The sequence below is a fragment of the Capricornis sumatraensis genome, chromosome 2, assembly GCF_032405125.1.
Source record: "Capricornis sumatraensis isolate serow.1 chromosome 2, serow.2, whole genome shotgun sequence".
In the NCBI taxonomy this organism is placed as follows: domain Eukaryota; kingdom Metazoa; phylum Chordata; class Mammalia; order Artiodactyla; family Bovidae; genus Capricornis; species Capricornis sumatraensis.
Window position 1 is genome coordinate 195,853,325 of NC_091070.1, and position 27,668 is coordinate 195,880,992.

The following is a 27,668-nucleotide window of genomic DNA, read 5'->3' on the forward strand; positions in this document are numbered from 1 at the left end:
CCTATCTATTTCCCACGAATTGATGGGACCGGATGCCATGAACTTCGTTTTCTGAATGTTGAGCTTTAAGTCAACTTTTTCACTCTCCTCTTTCACTTTCATCAAGAGGCTTTTTAGTTCCTCTTCACTTTCTGCCATAAGGGTGGTGTCATCTGCACATCTGAGGTTATTGACATTTTTTCCGGCAATCTTGATTCCAGCTTGTGCTTCTTCCAGCCCAGCATTTCTCATGATGTACTCTGCATAGAAGTTAAATAAGCAGGGTGACAATATACAGCTTTGACATACTCCTTTTCCTATTTGGAACCAGTCTGTTGTTCCATGTCCAGTTCTAACTGTTGCTTTCTGACCTGCATACAAGTTTCTCAAGAGGCAGGTTAGGTGGTCTGGTATTCCCATCTCTTTCAGAATGTTCCACAGTTTATTGTGATCCACACAGTCAAAGGCGTTGGCATAGTCAATAAAGCAGAAAGAGATGATTTTCTGGAACTCTCTTGCTTTTTCCATGATCCAGTGGATGTTGGCAGTTTGATCTCTGGTTCCTCTGCCTTTTCTAAAACCAGCTTGAACATCTGGGAATTCACAGTTCACATATTGCTGAAGCCTGGCTTGGAGATTTTTTAGCATTAGTTTACTAGCGTGTGAGATGAGTGCAATTGTGTGGTAGTTTGAGCATTCTTTGGCATTGCCTTTCTTTGGAATTGGAATGAAATCTGACCTTTTCCAGTCTTGTGGCCACTGCTGAGTTTTCCAAATTTGCTGGCATATTGAGGGCAGCAATTTCACAGCATCATCTTCCAGGATTTGAAATAGCTCAACTGAAATTCCATCATCTCCACTAGCTTTGTTTGTAGTGATGTTTTCCAAGGCCCACTTGACTTCACATTCCAGGTTGTTTGGCTCTAGGTGAGTGATCACACCATCACGATTATCTGGGTCATGAAGATCTTTTTTGTACAGTACTTCTGTGTATTCTGTGTATTGCCACCTCTTCTTAATATCTTCTGCTTCTGTTAGATCCATACCATTTCTGTCCTTTATCGAGCCCATCTTTGCATGAAATATTCCCTTGGTATCTCTAATTTTCTTGAAGAGATCTCTAGTCTTTCCCATTCTGTTGTTTTCCTCTATATTTTTGCATTGATTGCTGACCAAGGCTTTCTTATATCTCCTTGCTGTTCTTTGGAACTCTGCATTCAGATGCTTGTATCTTTCCTTTTCTCCTTTGCTTTTCGCTTCTCTTCTTTTCACAGCTATTTGTAAGGCCTCCCCAGACAGCCATTTTTCTTTTTTGCATTTCTTTTCCATGGGGGTGGTCTTGATTCTTATCTCCTGTACAGTGTCATGAACCTCCGTCCATAGTTCATCAGGCACTCTGTCTATCAGATCTTGTCCCTTAAATCTATTTCTCACTTCCACTGTATAATCATAAGGAATTTGATTTAGGTCATACCTGAATGGTCTAGTGGTTTTCCCTACTTTCTTCAATTTAAGTACGAATTTGGCAATAAGGAGCTCATGATCTGAGCCACAGTCAGCTCCCAGTCTTGTTTTTGCTGACTGTATAGAGCTTCTCCATCTTTGGCTGCAAACAATATAATCAATCTGATTTTGGTGTTGACCATCTGGTGATGTCCATGTGTAGAGTCTTCTCTTGTATTGTTGGAAGACGGTGTTTGCTATGACCAGTGCATTCTCTTGGCAAAACTCTATTAACCTTTGCCCTGCTTCATTCCGTATTCCAAGGCCAAATTTGCCTGTTACTCCAGGTGTTTCTTGACTTCCTACTTTTGCATTCCAGTCCCTTATAATGAAAAGGATATCCTTTTTGGGTGTTAGTTCTAAAAGGTCTTGTAGGCAGGCATAGGAAGACAAAAAAAAAGGGTTATCTCACTATTCCAAGGACCATTCTGCAACTTTTTAGAGTCAGCAGTTTCTTCATCATTTTAAGATTCTGGTTTTCCCTTAGAAACATGGCAAGGGGATCTTCACTGCAAACCTACCAACTGTAACCCGCCAAGGCTCCTCTGTCTATGGGAATCCTCCAGGCAAGAATATTGGGATGGGTTGTTGTGCCCTCTTCCAGGGTATCTTCCCAACCCAGGGATCAAACCTGCATCTCATATCTACCTGCATTGGCAGCTGGGTTCTTTACCACTAGAGCCACCTGGGAAACCGTTGCAAACCAGAGTCAACTAAAGCAGGGCTCTCTCAAGAACCCTAGATTAGAGACGGAAGTCGACTCCAAAATCCTAAAGCCTAGTGGCTGCCAAAGAAAGGGAGCAAAAGAAAATGAGGGCGAAAACGGGTGCCAGGTCTTTAACTCACCCCCGCAGGAGACTCCATTGAAGATGCCAAACTTCAGAGAAGCTAGAGGCACAGAGGCTTTTTTTTTTTTTTTAATATAGGGTTTGCAGCTTGTTGGAACAGCAGAAAGAAAGAGAAAAGATCTTCTAGGGAAGGGAGGAGCAAGAAGGCTCACAACACCAACTGCCATCGCGGCACCAACTACCAGCGCCGCACCCACTGCGCGCCTTTGGGACTGAGCTGTGCCTCAGCGGCAGGCCGGAAGCCAGAGTCTCGCAGCCGGAAGCAAGAGCCTGGCAGGCTCGGAAGCTTGGACCCAGGACGCAGTGCCAGGTCAAGATGTGAAGGCGAGAACCCTGGGGCAGGGAGGTTGGAAGTGGAACCTCATTCAGAATAGCTCGGTTGCCCTGGCATCAGCCCCTGAGCTGATGTTATCTGAGGGAAGGGGACCAAGCCTTCTAAGGTGCTGCCAGACAGCTCCTTCGAGTCTATTTCGCAGTCCCCATTCTGGCCTTTGGTTCTTATGAAGTACTTGTTCTTGCAGCCTGCGAAACTCTAACAGTGTGTTAAGCCCTTCCAAGTCCCTGTCCTGAGAGCTTCACCACCAACTATATATCTATCTATTATATTTATATACACAAAAAATATATTTAATATATATTAAATTCAATGAGAATTTATTAAATAGCTATTATGTACTAAGCTCTGTTCTAGGTTTTGGTCATAGAAAGTTGACTCAATCTTTGTCTTAGAGATCTGAGCTCTGAGTCTTGGTGGGGGAAAGGGACAGAGCACAAAACAATTATCTTTAAAGGTATAAGATGAATAATGGTAAATGCTATGCACAGATTCAGAACAAGTGGGACTACAGGAAGCAGAGAACTGAACTGTATGTCTGGAGGGAATTGAAAACACTTTGTAGAGGAGGTAACTTGTAAAGTAACCAGTAGAAGAGGAGGGGTTATGTTTACAAGTAGAATTCTGGCTTAAGGTCTGAACTTTCTAACAGGTCTCAGTTGAGTGATTTGCTCCATTTTCTCTTGCTTTCCAGTTCACTTTGCCTTCTACTCACCAGCTCTTGTTCTGTTTTCTTGGAAGTAGCCAAGGCCAGGGTATTTCACTTATGAATGATAATTGCTTCTTATTAAAATACCTATTTCTGCATTGACAGCCCTTGTAAATAAAGAATTTTCTTTCTTTCTTTTTTTTAGAATTTGTTTTAGCCAAGTCAACAAAGCGCAGTTCCTGTGGCTCATCTCCTAGAACACAAAAATAGCTTCACCATGTCCATACAGATGTTTAAAATGGTATTCATTAAAATGAAATTCCACCTGTAATAGAAAACAGAAAGTGGATGCAAAATGAATGTTTTACGCTGGCAGCTGGTTGCTGTTGCCTTCCATTTCTTTCAGTTCAGTTCAGTCGCTCAGTCGTGTCTGACTCTTTGCGACCCCATGAATCGTAGCACGCCAGGCCTCCCTGTCTATCACCAACTCCCGGAGTTCACTCAGACTCACGTCCATCGAGTTGGTGATGCCATCCAGCCATCTCATCCTCTGTCATCCCCTTCTCCTCCTGCCCCCAATCCCTCCCCGCATCAGAGTCTTTTCCAATGAGTCAACCCTTCACATGAGGTGGCCAAAGTACTGGAGTTTCAGCTTCAGCATCATTCCTTCCTAAGAAATCCTAGGGCTGATCTCCTTGAGAATGGACTGGTTGGATCTCCTTGCAGTCCAAGGGACTCTCAAGAGTCTTCTCCAACACCACAGTTCAAAAGCATCAATTCTTTGGTGCTCAGCCCTCTTCACAATCCAACTCTCACATCCATACATGACCACAGGAAAAACCATAGCCTTGACTTTCTTTAGGAATGTATATTTGTGGGTAAAATCTTACTAATAAAAATGCGTTTCTGGCTTTGGTCTCTAACCATAGGGCTTACTAGGGATATTGACAAACAATCGTCCTAGCTCATTACAAAAGTAATAGTCATGACCAAAAAAAAAACTATCTCTAGGGCATATGCCTTCTTACCAATGAACAAAGTTATCTCATGCAGAAAATTAATGACTGTCCTACATTAGTAACAGAAATGAACATTTACTAGTTATCTTCTGTGTCAGGTGCCTTACATTTTTACAAGGACCCTATGAAAGAAATATTATCCTCATTCTATAGATAAAGAAATTGAGACTGAGCAATCTGTTAAATAACTTGCTCATGTTGATGTATGGCAAAACCAATACAATACTGTAAAGTAACTAGCCTCCAATTAAATAAATTTTAAAAAATAAATAAATAACTTGCTCAAAGTTATAACTACATTGGCTCAAAGTTACAATGACAATGGAGTCCAGGACTCTGATTCCTAAGCCAACATACTTTTTTCCAGTATTTCACACTGTCTTTATAGCGATGCAGGCACATAGGGGTTAAAAACCCTACTCTATCAAGTGGAATATCTGGGATGTAAATCAAGGTCTGTCTGTGTTTACATATTTCTATGTATTTTTGGCCTTTGCTTCCAAGTTCATTCAGCCCCATCTATGGCATAGAGGAGAAGGCTGTCTAGTAAAATAGACAGTGTTCTAAGTTATAACTAGCATGCCCAGGATGGCACTTAGTTACTGTTAACAGAAAAACTATATAGACTGGTGAAAATACATGAATCATTTTTAAATAAACAGAAGTAGATTAACTTCTTTACTACTTCATATTTTTCATGTTCTTTCATTGATCAATACAATAAATTTTGTTGATCTCTTACTTTGTGTGAAACAGAGGATTAATCAGACCAAAATCCCTGTCTTCATGGAGTTTACATTCTGGTTGGAGATGCAGGCAATAAGATAAATATAAATCAGTAAAATATGTTGTATGTTAGGTGCTAAGTGTTAAATACAACAGTGAAGTAATGAATGGAGGTAACATGTATGTGGTAGGGACTGTTGCATTTTTAGGTAGGACAGCCAAGGAGGACCTTACCTAAAGCAGACAGGGGAAAGAATCAAGCTGTTATGTGTGGTGAGTACATGTGAAGAGATGGAATATCAAGTGCAGAGGCCCTAAAGCCAATGTGGCAGGAACAGAATATGGAAGCAGTAGATAGTAAGATGAGGTTGGAGTGATAAAGGGAAAGGGTTTAGATCATGAAAGACTTTGTGAGTCATAATGAAGACTTTGACTTTTACTCTGAGATGAGAACTGTTGAAGGATATTGAACTGATGAATAAGCTAATTTGCCTCAGTTTGTTGTTGTTGTTGTTATAAAATACATGTCATATAAAATTTACCATCTTACCTGTTCAGTAGTATTAAGTATATTAACATTGATATGCAGCAATCACCATCATCTATCCCCTTATAACTCTTTTTATCTTGTAAAAGTGGAACTTTATACCTATTAAACAATACCTTCCCATTCTCCTCTCCCTTGAGGCTCTGCCAACCACTATACTATTACAGTTTGTTTCTTCATGATTTTGACTAAGTATCTCACATAAATAGAATCATACAGTGTTTCTTTTTTTGTGACTGACTGGCTTATTTAACTTGGTGTAATGTCTCCAAGGTTTATCCATGTTGCAATATATGGTAGAATTTCCTTCCTTTTTAAGGTTGACTAATATTCCATTGTATGTATATACCACATTTCTTTATCCATTTATATGTTGATAAACTTTTAAGCTATTTCTGTATCTTGGCTATTGAGAATAATGATGCCATGAACATTGATGTAAAAATATCTCTTTGAGACCCTTCTTAAAATTCTTTTTGGGTAACTACCCAGAAGGAGAATTGCTAAATTATGTGATAATTCTGTTTTTAACTTTTTGATCACCCTTTGTACCATTTTCCACAGTGGCTGGGCCATTTTATATTCCCATCAGCATTGCACAAGGGTTCACATCCTCACCAACACTTATTTTCTGGTTTCTGTTCATTTGTTTTTGAATATTAGCCATTCTGTTGATGTGAGGCAGTATCTCATTGTAGTTTTTATTTGCAGTTCCCTAATGATCAGTGATGTTGAGATCTTTTCATATACTTATTGGTCATTCATGTATCTTCTTTGGAGAAATGTCAGTATTCAAGTGCTTTGCCCATTTTTGAACTGGATTGTTTGCTTTTTGTTGTTGAGTTTGAGTTCTCTGTTCTAGATGTAAATCTTTTATCAGATATATGGCTTGCAAATTTTCTCTCCCATTTTGTGCATTGCTTTTTTACTCTCTGGGTAGTGTCTTTTGATGTACAAAAAGGATCTGATATGCAAAAGGATTGGTATTAGTTCTTCTTTAAAAGTTTGATGGAATTCACCAGTGTAGCCATCAAGTCCAGAACTTTTCTTTGTTGGGAGATTTTTGATTATGGTTTCAGCCTCCTTACTGGTCTGTTCAGGGTCTCCTTATAGGTCTGTTCAGGTTTTCTATTTCTTTGTGATTTAGTCTTGGTAGGTTTTGTGTTTCTAGGAATTTGTCCATTTCATCTAGGTTATCCAAATTTTTTCCATATGATCTTTTATAGTACACTTATAATATTTTTATTTCTATAGGATCAGTAATAATGCTTCCCTTTCTGATTTTAGAAATTTGAATCTTCTCTCTTTTTTTTTAGTCATCTGCCTAAAGATCTGGAGAAGGCAATGGCCCCCCACTCCAGTTCTCTTGCCTGGAAAATCCCATGGACGGAGGAGCCTGGTAGGCTCCAGTTCATGGAGTCGCTAAGAGTCAGGCACGACTGAGTGACTTCACTTTCACTTTTCACTTTTCACTTTCATTCATTGGAGAAGGAAATGGCAACCCACTCCAGTATTCTTGCCTGGAGAATCACAGGGACAGAGGAGCCTAGTGGGCTGCTGTCTATGGGGTCGCACAGAGTCTGACACAACTGAAGCGACTTAGCGGCAGCAGCAGCAGCAGCAGCCTAAAGATTCGTTAATTTTGTCGATCTTTTTGAACAATTAACCTTTGGTTTCACTGATTTCTCTATTGTGTTTATCTTTCTCTATTTTGTTTATCTTTGCTCTCATCTTTATTATTTCCTACCTTAAGCTAGCTTTGGGGTTCTTTATCTAGTTCCTTAAGTTTTGAAGTTAGGTTCTTGATTTCATATCTTTCTTGCTTTTTAAGTATTTATTGCTGTAAACTTCCTGCTGAGCACTGCTTTCTCTGCATTCCATATTTTGGTATGCTGTGGTTTTGTTTTCATTTTTCTCTAAATATTAGGTTGGTGCAAACATAATTGCAGTTTCAGACTGTTCATTTTAAATCATTACAACTAGGGTCAAACACATCTTTATTAATCAAAATAGGAAACATTACAATCAACACATTTTTTTTTCAATCAACACATTTTTATCACAAGAATTAAGTTTGTTTATTCCTCTAGCATAAAATTCCATGCTTTGCGATTTCACAGACTCTTGGAAAGCATTTTCTGCTTTCTGTGGTTGTGGAAGAATTTTCCCTGCAAAAAATTGTCAAGATGCTTGAAAAAGCTGTAGTCAGCTGGCAAGAGGTCAAGTGAATATAGCAAATGAGGTAAAACTTTGCAGCCCAATTCATTCAACTTTTGAAGTGTTGGTTAAGCAACGTGTGGTCGGGTGTTGTGGAGAAGAATTGGGTCCTTTCGGTTGACCAATGCCAGCTGCAGGTGTTGCAGTTTTCAGTGCATCTCTTCCATTTGCTGAGCATACTTCTCAGAAGTAATGGTTTTACTGGGGTTCAGAGAGCTGTAGTGGATCATACCACCAGCAGACTAACAAACAGCGACTATGATCTTTCTTTCGTGCATGTTTGGCTTTGGGAAGTGCTTTGGAACTTCTCCTCAGTCCAACCACTGAGCTGGTCATCACCTGTTATTGTATAAAATCCACTTTTTGACCCAAGTCACAATCTGACCAAGAAATGATTCATTGATATTGTGGAGAATAAAAGAAGACAACACTTCAAAATGATGGTTATTTTTTGATTTATGGTCAGCTCATGAGGCACCCACTTATCAAGCTTTTTCAGCTTTCCAACTTGCTTCAAATGCCAAACAATCTTAGAAGGTTGGCACTGAGTCTTCAGCAACTCCTCATGTAGTTGTAAGAGGATTAGCTTTTATGATCCTTTCAAATGGTCATTGTCAACTTCTAATGGCCAGCCACTGCACTCTTCATCCTCAAGGCTCTTGTCTCCTTTGCAAAACTTCTTGAACCACCACTGCACTGTATGTTTGTTAACAGTTTCTGGGTAAAATGCCTTGTTAATGTTGAAAGTTGTCTCCACTGCTTTACAACCCATTCTGAACTCAAATAAAGAAAATTGCTTGAATTTGTTTTTTGTCTAACATCATTCCTCTATTCTAGAATAAATAAAAAATAAACAGCAAGTAATAAGTCATTAGCTAAAAAACATAAAATGAGAAATGTACATTAAAATGATGTATAACATAACTACATTTATTTAAGAATGTACTCCAATATCAAATGGCAAACTTCAACAATGTAAAACCACAATTACTTCTGCACCAACCTAATAGCTGGATATCCAGAATGAGTATATGTCACCCTAGACATGCCCATCTCAGATTTAAGGTCCTTGGGGAACAAGGGAAGGCAGGGACAGAGGGCTTGGGGAGCAGGGGTTTAACTCCGTTGTTTATTTTTGCTGCTGCTAAGTCGCTTCAGTCGTGTCCGACTCTGTGCGACCCCATAGATGGCAGCCTACCAGGTTCCGCATCCCTGGGATTCTCCAGGCAAGAACACTGGAGTGGTGTTTATTTTTAAGCACCTGTAAATTCAGGTGATTCAACACTCAAAAGGTAAGTGAATGAATAATGAAATATCTACCTTCTGTTATGGTTCCCTTCTACTCAAGCAACTGGTGTTAGCAGTTTCATATGTATGGCTGCTTAGTTTTCCATCCCATAAATATGTGGACATAACAAGCTCTTAGTTGCTGAATGTCAAGTTGCTTTTAATCTTTTGCTAATACAACTGTGGTGCAATGAATAACCTTTTATATATGTCATTTCATATCAGTTCAGTTTAGTTCAGTTGCTCAGTCATGTCCAACTCTTTCTGACCCCATGAACCACAGTACACCAGGCCTCCCTGTCCATCACCAACTCCCAGAGTCCACTCAAACCCATGTCCATCGAGTCGGTGACGCCATCCAACCATATCATCCTCTGTCGTCCCCTTCTCCTCCTGCCCTCAATCTTTCCCAGCATCAGGGTTTTTCCAAATGAGTCAGCTCTTTGCCTCAGGTGGCCAAAGTACTGGAGTTTCAGTTTCAACATCAGTCCTTCCAATGAACACCCAGGATTGATCTCCTTTAGGATGGACTGGTTGGATCTCCTTGCAGTCCAAGGGACTCTCAAGAGTCTGCTCCAACACCACAATTCAAAAGCATCAATTCTTTGGTGCTCAGCTTTCTTTATAGTCCAACTCTCACATCCATACATGACCACAGGAAAAACCATAGCCTTGACTAGATGGACCTTTGTCAGCAGAGTAATGTCTCTGCTTTTTAATATGCTGTCTAAGTTGGTCATAACTTTGCTTCAAAGGAGTAAGCATCTTTTAATTTCATGGCTTCAATCACCATCTGCAGTGATTTTGGAGCCCAGAAAAATAGTCTGACACTGTTTCTACTGTTTCCCCATCTATTCCCCATGAAGTGATGGGACCAGATGCCATGATCTTCGTTTTCTGAATGTTGAGCTTTAAAAGCCAACATTTTCACTCTCCTCTTTCACTTTCATCAAGAGGCTCTTTAGTTCTTCTTCCCTTTCTGCCATAAGGGTGGTGTCATCTGCATATCTGAGGTTATTGACATTTCTCCCGGCAAAACTGATTCTAGCTTGTGCTTCTTCCAGCCCAGCGTTTCTCATGATATACTCTGCATAGAAGTTAAATAAGCAGGTTGACAATATACAGCCTTGATGTACTCCTTTTCCTATTTGGAACCAGTCTGCTGTTCCATGTCCAGTTCTAACTGTTGCTTCCTGACCTGCATACAGGTGTCTCAAGAGGCAGGTCAGGTGGTCTGGTATTCCCATCTCTTTCAGAATTTTCCACAGTTTATTGTGATCCACACAGTCAAAGGCTTTGGCATAGTCAATAAAGCAGAAATAGATGTTTTTCTGGAACTCTCTTGCTTTTTCCATGATCCAGTGGATGTTGGCAGTTTGATCTCTGGTTCCTCTGCCTTTTCTAAAACCAGCTTGAACATCTGGGAGTTCACGGTTCATGTATTGCTGAAGCCTGGCTTGGAGAATTTTGAGCATTACTTTACTAGCATGTGAGATGAGTGCAATAGTGTGGTAGTTTGAGCATTCTTTTGCATTGCCTTTCTTTGGGATTGAAATGAAAACTGACCTTTTCCAGTCCTGTGGCCACTGCTGAGTTTTCCAGATTTGCTGGCACATTGAGTGCAGCACTTTCACAGCATCATCATTCAGGATTTGAAATAGCTCAACTGGAATTCCATCACTTCCACTAGCTTTGTTCACAGTGATGCTTTCTCAGGCCCACTTGACTTGACATTCCAGGATGTCTGGCTCTAGGTGAGTGATCACACCATCGTGATTGTATATCAATAAATCTATGAGATAAGTTCATAAGTAAAATTGTTGGGTTAAAGGATATATTCATTTATAATTTTAATAGATTTTGCCAGCTGTCTTCCATAGAAATAACACTATATACTTCCCTCAATAATATATGAGGACTTCCATTTTCACATATAAGGAACTTGGAAGTTACCACTCCATCCTAACAATAAGTAAAAAGCTGACAGGTTGAAAAATAGAAAACTGAAGACACAGGATCAGAAAGACAATTAAATACAAGGAGTCACAGTTTATCAGAGCAGAGACTCCTGCCTAAGCAAAAAATGAACCAGAAACCAGTGTCAGGGTAGGAGAACCTGAACTGTAATTGTGAATTGCTGGAGCCTCAGCATGGGCCTGTCTGAGAGTTAAAAACTCCAAGGAATATAGTCATAGGGGAGCACTCACAGTGTTGTTCAACCAAGTTCCCACAGCAAATATCTGAGAAAAATTCCTTCATGTTTCCAGCATGAGGATAGAAAAAGGAACCGGTTTGAAATGTGCCATATCATTCTGTTATTTTTGTCAAGACCTACAATCAGGGAAAACTGTTTAAACAGAGCCTAGGAGATCCAACCAGTCCATTCTGAAGGAGATCAGCCTTGGGATTTCTTTGTAAGGAATGATGCCAAAGCTGAAACTCCAGTACTTTGGCTACCTCATGCGAAAAGTTGACTCATTAGAAAAGATTCTGATGCTGAGAGGGATTAGGGGCAGGAGGAGAAGGGGACAACAGAGGATGAGATGGCTGGATGGCATCACTGACTCGATGGATGTGAGTCTGAGTGAACTCCGGGAGTTGGTGATGGACAGGGAGGCCTGGCGTGCTGCGATTCATGGGGTCGCAAAGAGTCAGACACAACTGAGCGACTGAACTGAACTGAACTGAATCTGCTGAGATATTATCAGAGCCTACTCTGGGGGGAAGGGAAATGCTCAATTCCAGCTCCCTCTAGCCATTCTGCCTCACCCAAGAGGGGAGAAAAAAAAATGAGATACTCGTGAAATTCACAGTCCAGTGTCATAGGCTCCCTGAAAGACTGAGCCCTAATCATAGGACTGTTTCCCCTCCCCTGACACCTTACCAGCGTAGTTCTAAAAGTCTCCTTAAAACAGTTCCTTTTACCTAGCATATCATGTCTCATTATCAAGAAAACACCACAAGGTATACTAAATGGCACAGAACACACTGAACACATAAAGCTAGAATCAGAATGAAATGTGACAGAGAATTTGGAATTACCAGAACGGTAATTTAAAACAAAGATCGAACCCGGGTCTCCCGCATTGTAGACAGACGCTTTATTGTCTGAGCTACCAGGGAAGTCCTAATATACTAAGGACTCTAATGGATAAAGTACAGCTTTCAAGCAAAGATGTGCAGTGTAAGCCGAGAGATGAAAATCCTAAGAAAGAACCAAAAATAAATACTAAAGATCAAAAATGAAGAACAGAAATGAAGAATGCCTTTAATGGACTTAACAGTGGATTAGACACAACCAAAGAGATAATCTTTGAGCTTGAGGATATAGCGATGGAAGCTTCTAAAACTGAAAAAAAAGAGAGAAAAGCCTGCAAACACAGAACAGAATATCCAAGGACTGTAGTACAACTACAGAAGCTATAATGTATGTGTGATGGGAATTCTAGGAGAATAAAGAGAAAGAACCAGAGGACATATTTAAAATAATAAAGACTAAGAACTCCCTCAGATTAATGTCAGACACCAAATCACAGATCCAGGAACTCAAATAACATCAAGCAGAATGAATGCCAAAAAGCTTTTTTTAAATGAATTATAGAAGATCAAAGATAAAAAATTCTGTAAGAAACCAGAGTAGGGGAAAACCTTACCTATAAAAGAACAAAGATTAGTTATATCCAACTTCTCCTCAGAAATCATACAAGCAAAAAGAGAGTGGAAAGAAATATTTGAACCATTAAGAGCAAAAAATAACAACTTAGAATTCTGTACCCTACAAAAATGAAGGAGAAATACTTTCTCAGACAAACAAAAATTGAGAAATTTGTTGATAGTAGATCTGCACTATAAAAAAATTCTAAAGAAGTTCTTTAGAGAGAAGAAAAATCATGTAGGGCAGAAACTCTGATCTACATTAAGAAAGGGAGATCATCAGAGAAGGAATATGGAATGATTTAAAAATTTTCTTTTTCTTCATTGATCTAATAGGAAAAAATCATGTTCAAAATAGTACCAACAATGTGTTTAGTTATGTGTGTGTGTATGCTTACGTATAAGTACAATGAATAAAATGATACAGAAGATGGGAGGGGGGAATTAGGATTATTGTCTTATGATACTCCCACTACCTATGAAGTGTTACAGTATTGTTTGAAAGTGGACTTAGATGTAAATATGTATTCCAAACTCCAAAGCAATCATGAAAACCAAATTTTTAAGTATAACTGATGTGCTTAGAAAGAGAAAATGGAGGGAATTCCCTTGTGGTCTAGTGGTTAGGACTCCACACTCTCACTATCAAGGGCCTGGATTCAATCTCTGATCAGGGAACTAAGATCCCACAAGCCATGCAGTGCAGCCAGAGAGAGAGAGAATGGAATCATACAAAATACTGAATTAAAACAATGTATGAGAATGCTTCTATTTTTCCACATCTTCACAAAGTGGTATAATATTCAATTTTTTGTCACTATAAGGAAACAATATCACAGTGTGGTTTTAAGTTATTTTTTCTTAGTATCAAGAAGTTTTTTTTAATGTCTCTGCTTTTTATTTATTTATTTTTTTATTGTGCTGGTTTTTGCCATACATTCACATGAATCAGCCATGGGTGTACATGTGTCCCCCATCTTGAACCCTCTCCCACCCCCACCCCTCATCCCATCCCTCAGGGTTGTCCCAGCGCACTGGCCCTGAGCGCCCTGTCTTAAGACGTTTAAAATATTTGTATTTTATTTCTGCAAACTGTCTGTTGCTTGGAGATATTTTAAAGGAAAAAAAGAAGTGAATTCCAGAATTTTTTTCGATGATACTGTAGACCAGAAAATACTTATGTCTAAATTAAAATTTTATATTATTTTGAAAAAAATTCCAAAAAAGAATTGGGGAGATTTGTAAAGAACAGTAATCTATCTATGTGTGATGGCAGCAGTGACCTAGCTGTTCACATAACAGAGCAAAATTGAACAACTTCTATCAAATCTCTAGTACATTTATCTTCATAATAAATGAGTCAGAGAATTTGTGTCTAAAAGACAGGATGGAGTGACATCAGCTAGATGGCAAGTCCTTGTTTCCTCACAGATACACAGATTTAACAATAACAGAAGTAACAAAATATCCTTATGAGCAGTACATAATTCAGTTAAGAAGTTACAGTACTCCAGACAAGCACAAGGCTGAGATCAGCTTCATCAAGAGAGGTTACACAGAGCAAATTTTCTTTACCTGTATCACAACTAAGCACGAAAAGAGATTGTGATTCCTCTTTTTTTTTGGAGGGAGGGAGAAAAAGTAGGGCCAACTTCTACATCTCTGGTCTTTCAGTGGACTGCCAGAGGGACCAGCTTCAGTCGCATTTCACGTGGATCACAGAAGGAACTGGCATAATACGGTTGTCTGTTGGGGCTAAAGGAATGGACAGGGACTTCCCTGGTGGTCCAGTGGCTAAAACTGTGCTCGGAATGCAGAGGGCCCTGGATTCAATCCCTGCTTGGGGAACTAGATCCCACGTGCACAATTAAGAGTTCTCATTCCTGCAACTAAGACCTGGTGCAGCCAAATAAATATTCAAAAAAAAAAAAAAAAAGGAATGGACAGCATTTCTGCAGCTGGCACGGCTCTGCAAGGTTGAAAAAGGCACATAACTGGTGCTTTTCAAAGGGAGAGGAAAGAGTGTAGCATGTCCCCAAAGTTAGCCGCCTTTCAGTGTACCACCCAAGGGGCTGGTTTCTATCTCACTTCATACAGAGGACTGACATGATTGACATAGATCCCGCAAGCCACATGGTGTGGCCAAAATAAATAAATAGTAATTAAAAGAGTTGGTTTTTTAAAAAGATTTTAAAAATTGACAAACCCTTGGCTAGGCTAAGAAAAAAAGAGAAGACTGAACTAAATAAAATCAGAAATGGAAGAGCAGAATTACAACTGATGCCACAGAAATTTAAAAGATTGTAAGTAACTATTATGGGCTTCCCTGGTGGCTCAGCAGTAAAGAATCCACCTGTAATGCAAGAGACCCGGGTTTGATCCCTGGGTTGGGAAGATCCCCTGGAGGAGGGCATGGTAACCCACTCCAGTATTCTTGCCTGGAGAATCCCAAGGACAGAGGGGCCTGGTGGTTTACAGTCCATAGGGCTGCAAAGAGTTGGACATGACTGAAGTGACTGAACACGTAAGTAACTATTATGGACAGTTATATGCAATCAAACTGGATGACCCAGAAGAAATAGCTAAATTTTTAAAAACACATAATTCACCAAGACAGAATCATTAAGATTTAGTAAACATGAGCAGACCAATATCAAATAAGATTTCATCATTTAAAAAAAAACCCACAACTCCCAATGAAGAAAAGCCCAGGACCAGATGGCTTCATTGGTGACTTCTGTCAAACAGTTAATAATTAGCACTAGTCCTTCTTAAACTTTCCAAAAACTGAGGAAGAGGGAACATTTTCAATCTCATTTTATGAAGCCAGAATTACTCTGATATCAAAGTTAGACAAAGACTAACAAAGACTAGTTTACAAGAAAACTACGGACCTATATCCCTAATGAATATAGATGTAAAATTTCTGAAAACAAAGAAACAACAAACACTAACAAACTGAGTCTAACAGCTCATTAAAATAATCATACATCATGACCAAGAAGATTTTTCCCTGAGATGTAAGGATGGTTCACCACATGCAAATCAGTTAATGTGATTCACCATATTAGGCGATTGAAGAACAAAAATCAGATGATCATCTCAAGAAAGCCAGAAAAAAACACTTAACAAAATTTAACACCTTTTCATGATAAAAACTCTCAACAAAGTAGATACAGAAGCCATTTACTTCAACATAGTAAAGGACAAGTGTGAAAAGCCCACAGCTAACATCATACTCAACAGTGCAAAACTAAAAGCTTTTCCTTTAAGGTCAGGAATGATGCAAGGATGTCCACTCGCTTCACTTCTTTTCATCATAATCCTGGAAGTTATAGCCAGAATAATTAGGCAAGAGAAAGAAATAAAAGATACCCAAATCAGAAAGGAAAAAGTAAAATTACCTCATTTGCAAATCACATGATCGAATGTATAGAGAATCCTCAGGACTACACACACACACACACACAAAACTATTAGAGCTAATAAATGAATACAATAAAATTATAGGGTACAAGATCAATATATAGATATAAGTTGTATTTCTATACACTAGGAATGAATCATCTGAGAAGGAAAAAGAAAACAATCCCATTTACAATAGTGTCAAAAAGAATAAAATACCTAGGAATAAACTTAACCAAAGTTTAAAGATTCATACTATAGAAACTATAAATCATTGATGAAAGAAATTAAGACACAAATGAATGGAAACACTTCCTGTATTTATGGATTGGCAGACTTGATATTGTTCAAATGCCCGTATTGCCCAAAACAATCTACAGATTTGATGCAGTCTATATCAAAATCCCAATGGCAGTTTTTTAAGAAATAGAAAAAAGCAATCCTGAAATTCATATGGAAACACAAATGACCCTAGTTGCCAAAGCAATCTTAAGGATGAAGAACAAAGCTGGAGCATCACTCTTTCAGGTGTTAAAATATATTATAAAACAATAGTGATTAAAATAGTATGACTGGGGCTTCCCAAGTGGCTCAGTGTTAAAGAATCCACCTGCCAATGCAGGAAACATGGGTTTGATCCCTGATCCAGGGAGATCCTACATGCTGTGGAGCAAAGAAGCCTGAGTGCCACAACTATTGAGCCTCTGCTCCAGGGCCCACATGCCACAACTGCTGAAGCCCATGCACCCTAGAGCCTGTGCTCCGCAACAAGAGAGGCCACTGCAATGAGAAACCTGCATGCTGCAGCTAGACAGTAGAACCCACTTGCTGCAACTAGGAAAAAATAAAGCCCGAGCAGCAATAAAGACCCAGCCCAGCCAAAGATAAATAGATAAATAAAATTATTTTTTAAAAGTATGACTGACATAAAAACAAATATATAGAGAACAATGGAACATAATAGAGAGCTTAGAAATAAACCCGTAGATATATGATGAATTGATCTTCAACAAGAGAGCCAAGAGTATACAATGGGAAAAGAACAGTCTCCTCAACAAATGATGTTTGGAAAACTGGATATCCACATGCAAAAGAACAAAATTAAACCCTTATTTTACACCATAGTAAAAAATCAACTCAAAATGGATTAATGAGTTAACATTAAGACCTGGAACTGTAAAACTCCTAGAAGAAAGCATAGGGAAAATGCTTTGTAACACTGAGCTTGGTAATGATTGATATATGCTACTGATATGGATAGGACACCAAAAGCACGAGCAACAGAAGCAAAAAAGCCCAGTGGGACTATGTAAAGCTAAAATACTTCTGCACAGCAAAAACAAAAACTCAAAACACAATCAACAGTGTGACAAGGCAACCTATAGAATAGAAACTATTTGCAAACCATGTATCTGGTAGGGGATCAATATCTTAAGTATACAAGGAACTTTCACAACCTAACAGCAAAAAAATAAAATGACATATATTTTAAATAAGAAAGAACTTGAATAGACATTTCTCCAAAGACATGCAAATGGCCAGCAGGTAAATGGAAAGATGCTTAATATTACTAATCATCAGGGAAGGGCAAATCAATACTGCAATGAGATACCATCTCACATTTGTTAGTATGGCTGTTGTCAAGAAATTGGAATGCTTATACACTGTTGGTGGTAATGTAAAATGGTGCAGTCACTATGGAAAATAGTATGGAGATTCCTTAAAAAAGTAAAAATAGAATTACTACATGATCTAGCAGTCCTACTCTGGGTATATATCAAAAAGAGAAATCTGGATCTCAGATGAACACTCCAGTGTTCGTTATAGTACTGTTCACAATAGCTAAGATGTGGGAAAAACCTAAGTGTCTACTGAACAGATGAATGGATAAAGAAAACATGTTATATACATACAGCCTTAAAAAAGAAGAGAATCCTGCAACAACATGGATGAACCCAGAGGACATTATGCTAAGTTAAATGAGCCAGGCACAAAAGGACAAACACAACATAATTCCACTTCTGTGAGATATCTGAAATAGTAAAACTCATAGAAACAGAGAGTACAAAGATAGTTACCAGGGGCTAAATGGAGAGGAAACGGGGAATTGTTCAATAGGTATCAGGTTTCAGTTACACAAGATGAGTATATTCTAGAGGTCTATTGTACAACATTGTGCCTGTAGTTAACAATACTATATTAAGCACTTAAAATTTTGTTGAGGGTAAATCTCATATTAAGTGTTCCTATCACAATTTTTTTATTATAAAAGACTCATAAAGAGTTTTATGCTATAGTATTTAATAAAAGAAGATAATGATGGAGTGGATATTAATGCTTAAGAATTACCATTAAGAAAATTTAATTTCTATTTATGTTCTATTCTTATCCATAGCTAGTGGTAAAGAAACTGCCTGCCAGTGCAGGAGATTTTAGAGACACAAGTTTGGTCCCTGGGTTGGGAAGATCCCATGGAGAGGGGCATGGCCACCGACTCTAGTATTCTTGCCTGAAGAATCCCCATGGACAGAGGAGCCTGGTGGGCTACAGTCCATAGGGTCGCAAAGAGCTGGGCATGACTGAAGTGACTTAGCACACACAGAGAATTAATAATATACCTTATATTCCTGTATTTCATGGTATTATATTATTGGGAGAATTATGTTTCAAAATGCAATAATATTAAATTTAGTACAGAAAAATTGCATGTGTAAAATAAAGCAGTTTTTTTTTCATTTTATTTATTTATTTTTTCACTTTACAATACTGTATTGGTTTTGCCATACATCAACATGAATCTGCCACCGGTGTACATAAGTTCCCCTGAACCCCCCTCCCACCTCCCTTCCCATATTTTCACTCCAGAGAGAAAAATAAAGCAGTTTTAATTTGGCATAGCTTGGGACTTTCAGTAAACAGATTTTTAAATTCTTTATTGATGTCTGGGTTAAAATATCTGATTTTATCTGAATTTCTTTTCTTTTTTTCCTTAGTTGTGGAGCACAGGCTCTTCACTGTCGTGAACGGGCTTAGTTGCCTATGGCATGTAGGATCATAGTTCCCTGAGCAGAGATTGAACCTACTTCCCCTGCATTGGAAGGGGGATTCTTAACCAGTGACCATCAGGGAAGTCCCCACCTGATATTTATCTGAATTTCTGAGAAGCAAGTTTGTGTTGTGACAAGAATTGGGGCTTTGAAGACCTGGGTTAAAATTATGACTTCTTATTAACTGTGTGACCTTGATGAGTTATATAATTCAGTTCAGTGGCTCAGTCATGGCTGACTCTTTGTGACCCCATGGACTGCAGCATACCAGGCATCCCTGTCCATCACCAGCTCCCAGAACTTGCTCAAACTCATGTCCATTGAGTCAGTGATGCCATCCAACCATCTCATCCTTTGTTGCCCACTTCTCTTCCTGCCTTCAGTCTTTCCCAGCATCAGGATTTTTTCTAATGAGTCAGCTCTTCACATCAGATGGCCAAAGTATTTGGAGCTTCAGCTTCAGCATCCATCCTACCAAAGAATATTCAGGGTTGATTTCCTTTAGGATTGACTGCTTTGAGCTTGCAGTCCAAGGGGCTCTCAAAAGTCCTCTTCAACACCACAGTTCAAAAGCACCAATTCTTCAGTGCTCAGCCTTCTTGATGGTCCAACTCTCACATCTATATGTGACTACTAGAAAAACCATAGCTTTGACTACACAGACCTATGTTGGCAAAGTAATGTCTCTACTTTTTAATATGCTGTCTCAGTTTGTCATAGCTTTTCTTTCAAAGAGTAAGCATCTTTTTATCTCATGGCTGCAGTCAACATCTGTAGAGATTTTGGAGCCCAAGAAAATAAAGTCCCTCACTGTTTCCCCATTGATTTGCCTTCAAATGATGGGACTGGATGTCATGATCTTTGTTTTTTGAATGTTGAGTTTTAAGCAAGCTTTTTCACTCTCCTCTTTCACTTTCATCAGGAGGCTCTTTAGTTCTTTTTCACTTTCTGCCATAAGGATGGTGTCATTTGCATATCTGCGGTTATTGATATTTCTCTCAGCAAACTTGATTCCAGCTTGTGCTTCATTCAGCCTGGCATTTTGCATGATGTACTCTGCATAGAAGTCAAATGAGCAGGGTGACAATATACAGCCTTGACATATTCCTTTCCCAATCTGGACCACTCCATTGTTCCAGGTCCAGTTCTAACTGTTGCTTCTTGAGCTGCATACAGATTTCTCAGGAGGCAAGTAAGGTGGTCTGGTATTCCCACCTCTTTCAGAATTTTCCACAGTTTGTTGTGATGCATGCAGTCAAATGCCTTGGTGTAGTCAGTAAAGCAAATGTTTTTCTGGAAGTCTCTTGCTTTTCTATAATCCAACGGATGTTGATAATTTGATCTCTGGTTCCTCTGCCTTTTCTAAATCCAGCTTGAACATCTGCAAGTTCTTGGTTCATGTACTGTTGAAGCCTAGGTTGGAGAATTTTGAGCATTACTTTACTAGCGTGTGAGATGAGTGCAATTGTGCAGTAGTTTGAGCATTCTTTGGCATTACCTTCCTTTGAGATTGGAATGAAAACTGACCTTTTCCAGTCCTGTGGCCACTGCTGAGTTTTCCAAATTTGCTGACATATTGAGTGCAGCAATTTCACAGCATCATCTTTTAGGATTTGAAACAGCTCAACTGGAATTCCATCACCTCCACTAGCTTTGTTCGTAGTGATGCTTCCTAAGGCCCACTTGACTTCACATTCCAGGATATCTGGCTCTAGGTGAGTGATCATACCATAGTGGTTATCTGGGTCATGAAGATCCTTTTTGTATAGTTCTTCTGTGTATTCTTGCCACCTCTTATTAATATCTTCTGCCTCTGTTATGCCCATACCATTTCTGTCCTTTATTGTGCCCATCTTTTCATGAAATGTTATATAATTACTCAGTCTCAACTTTCCTTCCATGCAAAGTAGAAATATAAACATAAACTCAAAAGATTGTTGGAAGGATGTATTAGATAATGTACCCAGATGCGTAGCCTATAGTGGAATCTATAATAAATGCTACAATTAAATGTAATTGTGAACTCTAAATTCTGAAACTTTACAATGAAGATATTACAGAAACACATTCAGTAAACTTTTTGAAAAATCACATTAATTACAGCAATGATTTTCCTGTATACTCTCTAAAGAAGTCATTAAAACATTGTGTGATTAAGAGTTTTCTAATTAAAATACCACATTTAGTATAGTTTCCTATTATAGTCAATAAATATTTAAATCCTATGTGTGAAATAACATATACTTTTTGATTTGACATTGTCAGAGCTTAATGTGTTTTGGTATATCTTCTCCAAAATTTGACAATTATCAGTATTTTTCATTCTAGCTCAGGAAAATAAGATTTAAAAGAGGTGGTTCATGGCCAGTGAGTAACAAAACTTAAATTTATTAAATATTATTTTGCTTTAAAAAATAGCTACTCTGTATCAGTTCCTATTTTTTAACAAACTATGATCTTAAATCAATATAAAATTATAGAAGCATATACATTTATATTTAATTATATAAACATACATGTGCACATACTATACACACTAAAATATAATCTATTTGGTGTATTTAGAACCAAGTGGCCAGTTAGAAATTTTATATAAGCATTTAATGAAGAAGACGCTTTAAGAAGAAAAAGAAAATTAAAAAGAAACAACTCCAGCACTTAAAAAGAAAATGCTGGAGTTGGTTCAAGAGTTTATTTATATAATTAAAAGTCTTTGAAAGATTGCAGAAGATTACTTGCCAACATTTTATTTCATTAACCTAAACTTTATTTTAAAACTTTCATATTTTTCATAAATACTTTCATTTTTAGTACCTTCAGATAAATGTTTGCACAGCTCAGCTATTTGATAAATATCCACAAGATGGTGCCATGGTTAACATATTAACATGGAAATTTGAAAATAAGGGAGAAACTGTTTGACACACAATTGTATATGACAAAATTACCACCAAATTTTCATTTTTTTCTATAATAATATTCATTAATACATTTTGCATGTTCAAATTATTACATTTTAATATTAAAATGTTTTATTCTTTGTAAATGTATGTTTCTTCAAAAGGAATATTAAACAATGATATGATATTCAAAGTTGCTGAAAGAGACAGCAATTGGACCTTTTATATTTTACAAATTAATGGATATATTTTTAATGATCTCATGTTCCATCTTTACTGCCATAATCAAGAATAATATCCAAATGCTGTTCCATTAATTAGCATGAGTTAATCATATATAGGCTAGGTCTTTGCTATGAGCTGAATTGTGTCCCCCCAGAATTCATATGTTGAAAGCTTAACCTTCAGTGTGACGGTATTTGGAGATGGGACTTTAGGAAGGTAATTAGGTTTAGATGAGCTCAGGAAGGGGGCCCTCATGATGGGATAAGTACCCTTACAAGAAAAGACACCAGAGAGCCTACTCTCTCTCTTCACCGTTGAGGATGCAGCCAGAAGGTGGCATTCTGCAAGCCAGGAAGAATCCTGAATGGAAATTGATTATACTAACATTCTGATTTGGGGCTTCCAACCTCTAAAACTGGTCAGTTCAGTTCAGTTCAGTCGCTCAGTCATGTCCAACTCTTTGCCACCCCATGAACTGCAGCAGGCCAGGACTCTCTGTCAATCACCAACTCCCGGAGTCCACCCAAACCCATGTCCATCGAGTCGGTGATGCCATCCAACCATATCATCCTCTGTTGTCCCCTTCTCCTCCTGCCCTCAATCTTTCCCAGCATCAGGGTCTTTTCCAATGAGTCAGCTCTTCGCATCAGGTGGCCAAAGTATTGGAGTTTCAGCTTCAGCATCAGTCCTTCCAATGAACACCCAGGACTGATCTCCTTTAGAATGGACTGGTTGGATCTCCTTGCAGTCCATGGGAACTCTCAAGAGTCTTCTCCAACACCACAGTTCAAAAGGATCAATCCTTCGGTGCTCAGCTTTCTTTATAGTCCAACTCTCACATCCGCACTTGACCACTGGAAAGCTACTCAGTCTATGGTATTTTGTTATGGCAGTTTGAGCAGATTAAAACAACCTTTAACAATAAACATTACCAAAACTGCAGAAAAATTATTAAAAAATAAAGCATGTTTTGCACAGTAGATGGAAATTCATACACTTTATAACAATAAACTATTATTTATAGTTGCTCCTGCTGCTGCTAAGTCACTTCAGTCGTGTCTGACTCTGTGCGACCCCATAGACGGCAGCCCACTAGGCTCCTCTGTCCCTGGGATTCTCCAGGCAAGAACACTGGAGTGGGTTGCCATTTCCTTCTCCAATGCATGAAAGTGAAAAGTGAAAGTGAAGTCGCTCAGTCTTGCCTGACTCTTAGCAACCCCATGGACTGCAGCCCATCAGGCTCCTCCGCCCATGGGATTTTCCAGGCAAGAGTACTGGAGTGGGGTGCCTTCTTTGATTACTTATAGTTAACAATATATATAATTGTTAACAATATTTAAGGCTGTTCCAATTTAGGTTCACAATAGCTGTAGTGGTTTCCAGGTGGTGCTAATGGTAAAGAACCAGCCTGCTAATACAAGAGACACAAGAGATGTAGGTTTGACCTCTGGTTCAGGAAGATCCCCTAGAGCAGGAAATGGCAAACCACTCCAGCATTCTTGCCTGGGAAATCCCATGAAAAGAGGAGCCTGTGGGCTATAGTCCATAGGGTCGCAAAGAGTTGACCACGACCAAAGTGACTTAGCACAAATACAGCACATCAGTTCAGTTCAGTCGCTCAGTCGTGTCCAACTCTTTGCAACCCCATGAATCGAGCATGCCAGGCCTCCCTGTCCATCACCATCTCCCGGAGTTCACTCAGACTCACGTCCATCGAGTCCGTGATGCCATCCAGTCATCTCATCCTCAGTCGTCCCCTTCTCCTCCTGCCCTCAATCTCTCCCAGCATCAGAGTCTTTTCCAATGAGTCAACTCTTCTCATGAAGTGGCCAAAGTACTGGAGCTTCAGCTTTAGCATCATTCCTTCCAAAGAAATCCCAGGGTTGATCTCCTTCAGAATGGACTGGTTGGATCTCCTTGCAGTCCAAGGGACTCTCAAGCATCTTCTCCAACACCACAGTTCAAACACATCAATTCTTCGGCGCTCAGCCTTCTTCACAGTCCAACTCTCACATCCATACATGACCACAGGAAAAACCATAGCCTTGACTAGACGGACCTTAGTTGGCAAAGTAATGTCTCTGCTTTTGAATATACTGTCTAGATTGGTCATAACTTTTCTTCCAAGGAGTAAGCGTCTTTTAATTTCATGGCTGCAGTCACCATCTGCAGTGATTTTGGAGCCCAAAAGTCTGACACTGTTTCTACTGTTTCCCCATCTATTTCCCACGAATTGATGGGACCGGATGCCATGATCTTTGTTTTCTGAATGTTGAGCTTTAAGCCAACTTTTTCACTCTCCACTTTCACTTTCATCAAGAGGCTTTTTAGCTCCTCTTCACTTTCTGCCATAAGGGTGGTGTCATCTGCATATCTGAGGTTATTGATATTTCTCCAGGCAATCTTGATTCCAGCTTGTGCTTCTTCCAGTCCAGCGTTTCTCATGATGTACTCTGCATAGAAGTTAAATAAGCAGGGTGACAATATACAGCCTTGACATACTCCTTTTCCTATTTGGAACCAGTCTGTTGTTCCATGTCCAGTTCTAACTCTTGCTTCCTGACCTGCATACAGATTTCTCAAGAGGCAGGTCAGATGGTCTGGTATTCCCATCTCTTTCAGAATTTTCCACAGTTTATTGTGATCCACACAGCCAAAGGCTTTGGCATAGTCAATAAAGCAGAAATAGATGTTTTTCTGGAACTCTCTTGCTTTTTCCATGATCCAGCAAAAGTTGGCAATTAGATCTCTGGTTCCTCTGCCTTTTCTAAAACCAGCTTGAACATCAGGGAGTTCATGGTTCACGTATTGCTGAAGCCTGGCTTGGAGAATTTGGAGCATTACTTTACTAGCATGTGAGATGAGTGCAATTGTGTGGTAGTTTGAGCATTCTTTTGCATTGCCTTTCTTTGGAATTGGAATGAAAACTGACCTTTTCCAGTCCTGTGGCCACTGGTGAGTTTTCCAAATGTGCTGGCATATTGAGTGCAGCACTTTCACAGCATCATCTTTCAGGATTTGAAACAGTTCAACTGGAATTCCATCACCTCCACTAGCTTTGTTTGTAGTGATGCTTTCTGAGGCCCCCTTGACTTCACATTCCAAGATGTCTGGCTCTAGATTAGTGATCACATCATCATGATTATCTGGGTCGTGAAGATCTTTTTTGTACAGTTCTTCCATGTATTCTTGCCACATAGCTATAGTAAAAGGGTGTATTTTGAAGGAAAATCTAAAAGAGAATTTGATGAGTGGATGGGGAGAATTTGTTAAAATAGTCAGAGGTATACAGCAAGAATACGCTGAAATTTAAGAAAGCAGCTCAAGAGGGAAGCTAGGAAATGGGTAAAAGTGAAGTGAAAAATATGTGGAAAAGTAAAAGTATGAAAATACTCTGATTGGATTTCCTACAAACACCTAAAATTATTTTAAAATTTTATCATTAAACTCTTATCTCTTTGCATTTTTCTATTATGGTGTGCAATTATTATTAGTTAGCTGTACTTGAAGTCTTCTTTGATTAGTCTGGTGTTTTTCATGACTTATTCATTACAAGATTTTGCCATTTCTTTATATGTTTATATAGGTCTAATATGTTTTCTACCTCATTTCTGAATTACTTATCCAGAAACCTTTAAAAAAGAACCTTAATTACTTCTTTTTACAAATTTATATACTATCTCAGATTTTAATCTAGTATTCTACTTCCAATATAACCTATTGCTTAAGAATTGCCTTTTATGAATTTTGTTTTGGTGATAAAACTATTTAGAAATCTTATTTTCTTTTGGACTTAGTCTGAATTTTGCAGTCTTTCAATTACTGCCTCTTTCTTCCTGTCTTCCAACAGACATTTTTCATTGTTGTTGTTGTTCAGTTGCCCAGTTGTGTCTGACTCTTTGCGATTCCATGGACTGCAGCACGCTAGGCCTCCCTGTCCCTCAGGTTCATGTTCATTTGCATTGGTGATGCCATCCTGCCACCTCATCCTCTGACACAGGAAGACAAGAAGAAGGATCCTCTTCTTCTGCCATCAATCTTTCCCAGCTGACTTTTCCAATGAGTCAATTGTTTGCATCAGATAACCCAAAGACCGGAGTTTCAGCTTCAGTATCAGTCCTTCCGGTGGGTATTCAGGGTTGATTTCCCTTAAGATTGACTGATTTGATCTTCTTGCCATTCAAGGGACTCTCAGGAGTCTTCTGCAGCACCACAGTTTGAAGGCATCAATTCTTTGGTGCTCTGCCTTCTTTATGGTCCACCTCTCACAATCATACGTGACCACTGGGAAGACCATAGCCTTGACTATATGAACCTTTGTCAGCAAGATAAGATTTTCAACATAGTACCTAGATTTGTCATAGCTTTCCTAATAAGAAGCAATCATCTTCTGATTTTGTGGCTGTAGTCACCATTTGCAGTGATCTTGGGCTTCCCTGGTGGCTCAGACGGTAAAACATCTGCCTGCAATGCAGGAGACCCGGGTTCAATCCCTGGGTTGGGAAGATCCCTGGCGAAGGAAATGACAACCCACTCTAGTATTCTTGCCTGGAGAATCCCATGGACAGAGGTGCCTGGTGGGCTACAGTCCACGGGGTCGCAAAGAGTCGGACACGACTGAGCGACTACACTTTCACTTTCACTTTGGAGTCCAAGAAGAGGAAATCTGTCACTACTTCCACCTTTTCCACTTCTATTTGCCATGAAGTAATGGGGCCAGTGGCACCTCACTCCAGTACTTTTGCCTGGAAAATCCCATGGACAGAGGAGCCTGGTGGGCTGCAGTCCATGGGGTCGCTAGAGTCAGGCACGACTGAGCGACTTCACTTTCACTTTTCACTTTCATGCATTGGAGAAAGAAATGGCAGCCCACTCCAGTGTTCTTGCCTGGAGAATCCCAGGGACGGCAGAGCCTGGTTGGCTGCTGTCCTGGGGCCGCACAGAGTTGGACACGACTGAAGCAACTTAGTAGCAGCAATGGGGCCAGATGCCATGATCTGAGATTTTTCATACTGAGTTTTAGGCCAGCTCTTTCACTCTTCTCCTTCACCTTCATCAAGAGGTTCTTTTATTTCTCATTATTCATCATCAAATCATATTTTCATTGAATGCAGACACTGGTTAAAAAAACTGATGACTTTGGTTAATCAATATCTTTTTAAATAATTGTTTTCAAATACTTTCAAGCCCAAAAAAGAGTAATAAGAATAGTACAAAGTTTTCCATATTCATCAGTCAAATTCACTAATTTTTACTGTTTTCCTAGTTTTTTATTATCATTCTTTTACTCTCTACATACGTACATACATATATGCATTATTCAATTTT

General features: G+C 39.0%; 1 protein-coding gene across 1 annotated transcript in view; it reads right to left on the minus strand.

Annotated features, from left to right (window-relative positions):
- Positions 1 to 4,851, minus strand: part of C2H1orf185 (chromosome 2 C1orf185 homolog) — a 69,769-nt gene extending 64,918 nt beyond the window's left edge. Inside the window, 2 exon segments of the mRNA XM_068961607.1 lie at positions 2,492 to 2,663; positions 4,690 to 4,851. Coding sequence (XP_068817708.1) covers positions 2,492 to 2,663; positions 4,690 to 4,851 — 334 coding nt within the window.
- Between the last annotated feature and the right edge of the window lie 22,817 nt (positions 4,852 to 27,668).